This window comes from Cyclopterus lumpus, chromosome 11, assembly GCF_009769545.1.
Source record: "Cyclopterus lumpus isolate fCycLum1 chromosome 11, fCycLum1.pri, whole genome shotgun sequence".
NCBI classification, from domain to species: Eukaryota; Metazoa; Chordata; class Actinopteri; order Perciformes; family Cyclopteridae; genus Cyclopterus; species Cyclopterus lumpus.
This window is the reverse complement of record NC_046976.1, coordinates 16,170,885-16,180,884: the sequence shown is the minus strand read 5'-3', so window position 1 is coordinate 16,180,884 and position 10,000 is coordinate 16,170,885. Positions and strand designations below refer to the sequence as shown.

Sequence of the window (10,000 nt, the reverse complement as noted above, 5' to 3'; positions counted from 1 at the left end):
TTTTTCCCCTCAGAGCTCAGACTGACTTGTGGTAATAATCACCACGGACCTCTCTGAGTAACTTTATTACATGACGTAGAATACACTCGGGTGTCGCAACAGGCGTCTTCACATTTGACCACATAGTGGAAATGTTAAGTTTTCAATTTCTAAGATTTAAAGACTTATTGCAGAAGTTGGCCCAACTTTCAGTGTGCGAAGTTCTGAAAGTGTTTTGGGATGGAACGATCGATGTGTGGGAAACCCTGTTTATGCATCGCATAAGTTTATGCTCCTCCTTTTTAATTGGTAGAAGATTTACAAGAAATGGGTTCACTAAGAATCTGTTTGAAGATGTTGGATGATGTCGCGGTGAGTGTAAAAACCTTTTGATCCAGTCATCTGTCGGCCTCTTTCTCAGCGTGGCTGGTTTACACAATGCTCTCTGGTCAAAGCTAAACAATACATTAGTCAGGGATGAACGCTCTCCTAGTTTGAAAGTTGGGGGGGATGTTGATACAAATGTGTTTTTTATTACCTTAATGTCAGACTGTCAGTCTTTCATGCCTCGAGCTTCGGCCCCATTTTGATGACTTGACGTATTGCTGCGCTTCCCCTTTCAAAGATCTGTTGCCCTCATTCATGTTGGCAACAGATCAGGAGTCAGCTGATCGTCTTCTCCTGTATGTTTATACACCGGAGTGGTCGAGTACATCTGAACGCTAAGACAAAAGAGGGATTCAGAGCATCCTTCACCTGAGACCCACCACTGTGACAAAAAATACAGCATGTACTCCATCAGGAGCCTATTTTCCCCTTTTCCTTCCTTACCTCTAACACTTTTTTTTTTAAATACAAACTACTGTGTGTGTTTTTGCAACACATGTTTGTCATGATTCCACTGGAAGGCGTGTGTGTAGTTGTGTCACAGCATTTCAAAACCAAACATTTTGAATGACTGCCAAAGCTGTCAAAATCTGTATGCCATTTGTTTTTCCCATCCGCACATGATCTCATAGCTTTTTAAAAAAAAGTGTAATTCAGTCGGTAATAATTTGTATATACTTTGTGATATTCGCCCCATACTGCAAAGCATCAACCGTATGTGCGTCTTGCTTTCTCTGTGGCGGCGGTAAGCACCGTAAAAACATTTGACGAGGGCCGTGCTGGCGAGTTCACATTTCTGTGTCATCCTGTCTTGTTTCATGTGGCACAGCAGCACCTTTTTAGTACACAGTGTTCTCGCGTCGCGCCAGGATGTGGTGGTAGTTGTTGTGGCGGAGAGAAAAAAAAAAAAAAAAAAAAAAAAAGGTCCCGGTGCAGAAGGAGGAAGTGCTCGCATAAGAGAGCAGCGCCGTCTCCAGACAGGAGGCACGCAAACACGCCGCCACAAGGTGACCTGACCTCCAAGCACACACAGTCTGTTAAGTGTTTGCAGTTGTGAAGGAAACGGAGAGCGGGAAATAGGGATTTACTCTCTGACTGCAGATCAAAAGGTTTTGATTTTACTGCAGTTGTTGCAAAAAAAAAAAACAACAAAAAAGAATCTGCGTGAGACAGCCGGCCTTAAGTGGAAAGTTGCTGCCAGTACAAATCTGAAACTTGGCAGCTTTGGTGACCCCTTGAGTCTCTGAAGTGGAAGTGTTTTACATCGTCGGTGTCAAGGACAGTCCGTGTCAAACTGAGTCACTAACGTCTTGAGACAATACTATTAAAATGACTCTCTCAGTGTTTTTGGCTTTTGCCTTTTCTTAATCTTTATCCCCGCTGGCTCCCCGTACATTCATTCATTCACTCACTCTCACTCAGACTATCATCCAAATCAGATGAAGCAAAAAAGAATATATAAAATCTGCCGCTGTCGTCTATGAACAGAAAGGCAGCAGTATTCTGATGTTTAACCAAGGCCGGCTTGAAGGCGGCTGCATGTTAGCTTTTCGGCATACATGCACACACACACACACACACACACACACCCCGTGACATGTCACTTTTACGGCGACGGACAGCAGGCTGCAGTAAAAATTGCTCAGCACTTTCTCATCAATTTAAAAAAAAAAAGCTGGTTGTATCAGGACTCCATTTGAGCTCCCGGCTGTTCCAGGAAAGTCGAGGGTAAAAAAAAAATAAAAAATCAATATGTGCACATACAGAACAAGCAGACAAAATGTGAGACGCACCACATCTCTACGCCTGGAGCAACGTTCCTGTGTTGTCAACGACGGGGAGGAAACCCCCTGCAGGGTTTCTATAAATCTGACGGAGTACGTCTGCCTTTACTTGAAAAGATAACAAATGTTGGATATTGTTATCATGCACCAGCCACACAAACGAACAACAACAACAAAAATCGGGGGAAATTGGAGGAGGCAAAATCTGGATGCAAAAGGGAAACGGGGTGGACTGGAGTGACCCCCCCTCATTTCCACTGGAGCTAATTCACGCCTGCGGTGGAAGTCCATTATCGTCACTTTTGTTTATTTGGGACACTAATGTGCAGAAATGGCAATTAGAGAGCCACCAAAAGCACTCGGCTGCATGATTTGTCGCCCCCTTCCAACGTAAATTGCCATCTGTGGATCTCCTCTCTGAAGGATTTGTCCTGGAATGCCTCCCTGTGAACACATATCGTAGGTGTGACTGTTGACTGTTTTACCTCCAAACTTAGCTACATCTACACAAAGCTATTTTAGCGCCGGTACAGATTTATTTAAAATAGACTGTGAGAAGGTTGGACGGGCACCGAAGGTTCAGGAAGTAAAGGAATCCCGTTAATTTCCATCATTGTGTGGCTGTTGGTCCAAGCGGTGCTTCCAAGGCCTGTGTGGGCGTGAAGCTCTCCTTCAATCATCAGTGTTCTGCCCTCAAAGGTTAAAGACTTTACCGAATTTAAAACGCAAGCAGAGAAGCCGACTATTACTCCCAAGCAGCATTTTTTCCGAAGGCACGTTCACCTGACTTAAGATATCAGTTGTGTGCGCCACCGAGAGCACACCATAGCAAAGGCAACTGGGGAAGGGAGGATCTAAAGCCACCTGACGCAGCCCACTTCATTTGTATTACTTCATTTGCCTTTTTTATTAAAAGTAACGGTTATATTGAACCTCAACCTCAGCCACACCGTGACCATGTGGTTTAATGCATAACTACGATCGAGTAACCTGGACCTTGTGTTGAGATTGCTCTTTCCAAGGTTATTGATTTTTTATTTTATCTCATCGTAACCCTAATTTCCCATTACCAAATTCTTTATTACGCTGATTTGGGTTTTGAGGAATCGTCCAATATAAGTTCATGTCTGTTGAAAAATCTTTAACTGAAATAAATGAATCCTGAGTTCTCAGAAATAATTGAAGAAAAAAAAAACATAATGTTGAAAAATACTTTCAAATAGGAATTCACAGTCTTAAATCTGCCCGGTCCGTGATGTTGACTTATTTAAACATTATGTACGTAACTTAAGTTCCCTAACAAGACTTATTTTAAGCCATTATCTTTTTTTTTACGAAACCAAATCAAGTAGCTCTGTTGAGTTCATTCTCTAGTTGTTGTTTTTTTTCTCTTCTCACAAAGTTAACCACCGTCAAAACCGTTTCCCTCCAAATCGAAATTGAGAATGCAATTTACTTGTATGGGAATGTAATTTTTTAGGGGACAAAACTTTGACTCCCTCCCATGAAGCAACAATTAAAATTAGGGGAGCCAACAATCAGGAGACGCTCATTTCCCCTCAGCATCCGGCCCAACTGTTTTCCTCCAGGCAACCCGTTGAGTCAATAGATGATATAGATATGGGCTTACTGATAAAAAAAAAAAAGAAGAAGAAATGTCCCTGTGAGGAGTTTCACTATGACCCGCAATCATTTTTTCTCTTCTGTCTGTATATGTGTTATATCTTCAGATTTGTTCCAGACAGAAAATCTTTTGAGCATCCGTCCGTCTGTGGCCTCATTAGAGAACCTGTTGACTGGATGAAGCAGCTTCCGGGCCTCCCCCAGCTGTTGTCTGGATAATAAATGTTTTCTGGGGGTGAAAAAGCAGCAACCCGAATCATAGTTTCCTGTAATGCTTTTTTTTTTTTTTTTTTTTCAAGCCAGCTGTTCTTCCAGTGCAGAGGAATTAGGAGAGCTGTTGACTGAGAGATTTTATAAGTTAAAAAAGAAAATGGAAGTCGGTTGTTGGTTTGCGTAAACGGTTGATCATCGTAATATTTAAAGGAGCGGGTAAAGACTCGCTATGAGGTTACTTCACGTCTTCATTGCATGAGGTTTGTGTCTTTGGATTGTTATCTGTTCCTCTGCAGCTCTGTAGTGTGATTGAATGTAACCGTAAAGACTTGGGGTGTTAAATGTTTTTAAATGTTGCAGTGAGAAAGAAATCTGATTATAGGACAGCTTTAATTTTGTCCCTTTTTTTTCTTGTCATGAAATGGTTCTCGGGCCTTTTTTTGTCGTAACTAGATTCAACGTGATGGAAAAATGCTGACGATCTGGATTTTATGTCCTGCCGCAGCCGAGGAAAAGCCTTGGAGCTATATAGCCGAAAGAGACTTTCCTCAAATGATGTTCCCTGAAGTGTACGCCTTGTGTAACTGAACTATTTTATTTTAGAAAGGGAATAGAATTTTTAAAAGAGCAGTCCCAAGAGTTTTAGGACCTGCATTGTTTTAATGCAGAGTCGTCTTATTCCTGTACATCCGGTCCAGATATACAGAGACTAACCCCATCTGTGACATTAGCATTTGTCAGTGGGGTGTGTCTTGAAAGGTATTCTGGGGGATCTCACAGAGGTCTGCTTTCTGTCCCCGGTGTTCAAACCCAACGTTTCCACAGGCTCTCCGATGCCGCTCTGCTCTTCCTCTTCGTACGGGATGTTAAGTCTGGGACGATGTTGGTTTCGACCATTTTCATCTTCGTGAGAATGGCACAATGGAGCCCTGCAAAGTGCACATTTCTAGATTACTTTGCAACCTGAATGTTGACTTTCTACTATTTAACCTTGCAATTGGCGCAAAGAAAAAGTCTCCACTGAGGTTGCACTCTAAAAGTCAGTCAGTTTACCCCCCTCTGCTAAATGGCAGCTGATATTTGACCAACAATTGGCTCCAGTTGGCTACTAAAATTAAAGTTGTAGTCTTGTGTGTCCTCTTCCTCCACTGGTCTTATTGAGGAGACAAATGATGTTGAGGTTGAGGAGGTCAAATCGACCCCAACGTAGTGGTGTGCACGTAATCGCACTCGGTAAGAATGTGTTTCCTATCAGGAAAATGATTTATGTTTTATGATGTACTCCATACATGCTCCAGCTGTGTGTGTGTGTGTGTGGGTGTGTCTTCCAGATCATGAGTCACTGCGAGACACTCGGCTTAGCCTCAAATCAGCTGCGTGATTAAAGATGAACACATTGTGTGCGTTGACAATAACAAGGCTGCAATCAACGCCTCAGATTTATCATTTCCAAAACAATTGTGAGGTTACGTAAACTGGTTTTCCATGTTTGACCACTAGATGTCCTCCATAACCAGCCATAAGACTGCCTTTTGATTAACGTCACAGAAATATCTGCACCCTTGAATGTTCTGTGAGATGCAAACAGAGGCGTCAACCTCATCGTTTGACCCGTTTCATCAAGCTGAAGCATCCAATTAGTGGCACTTTGTATCTCCTCTCTCACACACACACGCACACGCACACATCTTTAGTTGTTTGTTAAAATGGCACAGTGGGGATGGAAAAGCTGTGAGTACAAAATGCCTAATTTCAAGATTTGAGATTGAAGCGTTGCCGGCTATTGATGGTTTCTTGGCTCTGTGTTCAGCTAGGTAGGTACCCAGATGTCTGAGGAGGCTCTGAGGATGACGTCTTGGCCTTGAACCCCACCAGTATGTCAGGTAAGATGTCAGACACACACTCACAGCCCTCATTCCCCCAGGTGTATTCCAATTAAGATGTATGGTATAGTATAGAAACCTAAATGTGACTGTCTCCCCAGAATTAGATCCCTGTCAGGCTAGAGAAGACACTAAAACTGAGGTCCGGTCTAAACCAGCAGCTCATCTTTTTTGGGGGGGGGGGGGGGTTCTGAAGTTGAACTCAAATGCATTTAATCTAAAAAAAAAAATCCTTTCACGTGAGGGAAGTTAAAATCAGTTTTAAATCAAATGTCTCCCTTTTTTAGAACATAGTATTTTAAGCCAAAATAGATGTCTCAAGAGTTATAGTTTGCCACAATATTTTTTACTGAATAGATATTAAGTGTTTCTTTTCTTTAATCGCTTAATGATTTGAGACTTTTAAAGCCACTTTACCTCATTTTCCAACCGCTTAAACCATGAATTGCAACTCATTCTGGGCACTCTGGGGAAAGTAGACTCCCCTTCGCACAAGTGGAAATCAGTTTAAAGGACCCCCTGGCTCGTAAAACCATGAGACGTACCTGTTCCTGCCCCCCCCCCCCCCCCCCCCCCCCCCCCCCCCCTGTGTGCATTTGCTCACGTAACATATTTACTGTACGGGGGCGAATTTGCCGTGACCTGTGGATTTAGCCGGTCCCGGTGACCTCGCTGAGCCGTCGCATATGCTATTGACCTCAGCGTAGTGAAGCGACTCAAGCTTACATGAGGATATGAACCCGACACCCTGATTCGCTGTAACAACAACATACTGTTGACAAAGTGATGTTTCTGATGCTTAGTTCACTTTAACCTGCTGTGTTATTAGCGTCTGATTGTTGAATACCTTTTTTTTTTAAATTTGATGTGAAGAGAGGAGTGTCAGTCTGCCTCTCTCATCTGTTTCACTGAGCAAGTAGCGTCTCTCTCTCTCTCTCTTTTTTTTTTTTTAAAGTGCCTCTCCCATCTATTTTAGAGCCAGCAGAAAATTGCTCCCCCGGCTGGAAAGATGAGGCCATTCAAAATGGTAATATTTATCCTCCCTCTCAGCACTGCTTTTCCTCCTCTCTGTCAGTCTGGGTGAGCTTTGGAGAACTCGAATCTGTGCTCGAGCTTTCCACTAAAAACTCAGACGCTGTTTCCCCATTTTAACCCTCTTTCAGATTTTGCTTTTTAAATGTTGTGAAATGCCTTTTTTCTTCTTCTCATTTCTAGGTTCATACTTATATATTTTGGTTTTTTTCCACTGGAACATGTTGACACGCTCCAATGTTTTCTCATGCTGTCTGTCTGAATATAACTGTATTCAAACTCTGTCTGAAAATGCTCATTTGTAGTGCATTTTGCACGGCAACGGTTAGGAAATAAATAGATAAACCTGATTTAAAAAAGCATCACAGGATAGCCTGAAGTCCCTTGACTTTAATAGTATTTTACCAACTAACTCTTTTGCTTTGCCACATAATCACTAATGGGCCTGTGCGCATGCAGTGGAAACTTTCCACCTCCCCCGCTATCTCTGCTCTCCTCATTCTGAATCTACTCTGCACTGATTGCTGTTTGCATTCAAGGACACTTCAGTCAGTGTCGTTCCAGCTTCGTATGGCCTTTTTCATGGAGGTCTGGGCTGCTGCGAATGGACTCGATATTTATTTCTGGTCCTCGTGTGACGGCTGTTGACACAAAAAAAAAAAGAGATGACTTTTAAAATGGCCTCAATTCAAATTCCCCTGCTTGCCTTTTGTTGAGTTTTAGAGGGTTGCTAAAAAGTATTTATATTGGGGGCATGTCTGGTGGGTGCACAAGGAAATTGTACAAATTACATTTTCTTGATGGCACTTTCCACTTTGTGTCTCTGTCACGTCTTCTCCTTTTTAGCTCCTTGCGATAGATCGGAAGGACAAACGCACCGACTTAGATGTGACTTTGAGGTAATTGACTTAATAAATGTCGACAGTACGGAGATCCACTGGTCTTTGACGACATTTTCTCTGCTCCTCCTGGAGAATACCTCTTTTGTGTGATCTGTACCGTACGCTCATTGAAACTGACTTTAAATAGCGCGCAATCATTCACATATTTCGTGAGGAAAGAGCTTACCAGACAGCCAGAGGTACTGAGAACAAGGCTGAGCGTCAGAGTGCACCAGCAGCTCAGTGGGCAGCGGCTCAGTGGAGGTGGAGGTGGAGGTGGAGGTGGAGTCAATATGGCCAGATGTCTCTGGAATACTGAGGTTTTTGACACGAGCACCAAATGCATTTGCGTCACGATGCAGAAGATCAGGTACAAAACGCTTTGGTGAACCTTGAGCAAAGGAGTTTTTATCAAATCGCTCCATGACCGATTTGATTTATTAATGGAGCTGCCACTATAAATAACACATGCTCAGTGTGTTCACAGATGAGCTTCCGGAGGGATTGTCCACTTACAACAGTAGCTGGGCTTAACGTACCTTTTTTAAAAAGACAAATCCATCCCATCTACACTGGGCACCGTGTGTGCGTCTGTGTTTTCGTGTGCGCGTACCGGAGATCAGCATTTGATAACGAAGTAATTACCTTTTGTGTTGATTGCATCTTCAATGGACTGCACGGTGTAAAAATGCAGTTTTCTTGCTGCTTTGCTGCTCATCAGCGTCTCTGGAGCAGCTGGCATTTATCTCTCGATGACATCATCTCCACAGTCTGTCTCAGCTAAAGGAGACGCGGTCACAAAATCACAAATTCAAACCGAGCTGCGTAATCCAACATGTCCGCTCGGTGATGTCCTTCTTGGTCCTGACTTTAGCGTCATCGTATTTGGTGCTTCAGAACTTCTACGTCGCACGACACCGATTGTTTGACACTCGGCGTATCGGAGCGCTCTTTGTCAACTTTGTTTTGGTGTTTCAGTCTGAATTGAATTCTGAGTCTCCGGAGAAATCTCGTTCAATGATGTTTGCCTCCAGAAGTCTTGTTCAATGACGTGTGCCTCCAGAAGTCTTGTTCAATGATGTTTGCCTCCAGAAGTCTTGTTCAATGATGTGTGCCTCCAGAAGTCTTGTTCAATGACGTGTGCCTCCAGAAGTCTTGTTCAATGACGTGTGCCTCCAGAAGTCTTGTTCAATGATATTTGCCTCCAGAAGTCTTGTTCAATGACGTGTGCCTCCAGAAGTCTTTTTCAATGATGTTTGCCTCCAGAAGTCTTGTTCAATGACGTGTGCCTCCAGAAGTCTTGTTCAATGACGTGTGCCTCCAGAAGTCTTGTTCAATGATATTTGCCTCCAGAAGTCTTGTTCAATGACGTGTGCCTCCAGAAGTCTTGTTCAATGATATTTGCCTCCAGAAGTCTTGTTCAATGACGTGTGCCTCCAGAAGTCTTGTTCAATGATGTGTGCCTCCAGAAGTCTTGTTCAATGAGGTTTGCCTCCAGAAGTCTTGTTCAATGACGTGTGCCTCCAGAAGTCTTGTTCAATGAGGTTTGCCTCCTGAAGTCTTGTTCAGTGATGTTTGCCTCCAGAAGTCTTGTTCAATGAGGTTTGCATCCAGAAGTCTTGTTCAATGAGGTTAAGTCTGCAGACTTCTGGATGAGGTCAAGCCGGTGAACAAAAGCAGCGTTGAGCCAAAGTTACTTGTTGAAGAATTAGTTTTTAGTTGTTTTTGTTTACAAGCTAGAAACCTTTCAAAACAAAAATTACGGGACATATTCTGGATTTTTATATTTTATTTTTTATATATATTTTTTTTTACTGCAAACTTAATACTTTAATAGACTTGGTAAAACATCACAAAAATACCACCCGCCAACCTCTGGACTTACTGGAGACTTTTTTTGGGGTGTTTTTATTCAATAATACGAGTGAAACCACAAGCAGCAGGTTTCACGTGTGCTTCATGTGGCACGTCGAGAACAGAACATATGGACTCACGTGTCATTGTGTCAGTGAAGTGTAAATAGTTACAATCTCAATTTTCATATTAATATGAAATCTTTAAAAAATGAAATGCAAATACACATTCATATGCACCAGAAACATTCAAACTAGAAACTATTACAACGAATTGAAAATGTGTCCCCAAACTGTACACGTTGCGCTCCATGTGTAACATAAAGGGCAAACTATGCGCGTGGACCTTTTTGTAAGAGAAGATT

General features: G+C 42.6%; 1 protein-coding gene across 8 annotated transcripts in view; it reads left to right on the top strand.

The window, feature by feature from the left end:
- thrb (thyroid hormone receptor beta) overlaps positions 1–10,000 on the top strand; it is a 74,515-nt gene that overhangs the window by 44,585 nt on the left and 19,930 nt on the right. For 5 of the 8 annotated variants that reach the window (XM_034545002.1, XM_034544999.1, XM_034545004.1 and 2 more), the window contains 2 exons: positions 5,797–5,869; positions 6,846–6,896. In XM_034545002.1, the coding sequence (XP_034400893.1) occupies positions 5,863–5,869; positions 6,846–6,896 (58 nt within the window). In that variant the 5' untranslated portion in view covers positions 5,797–5,862. Of the gene's footprint in view, positions 1–333; positions 352–5,796; positions 5,870–6,845; positions 6,897–10,000 lie in introns of those variants that run through there. The other 3 variants (XM_034545003.1, XM_034545001.1, XM_034545005.1) reach the window with 2 other exon arrangements.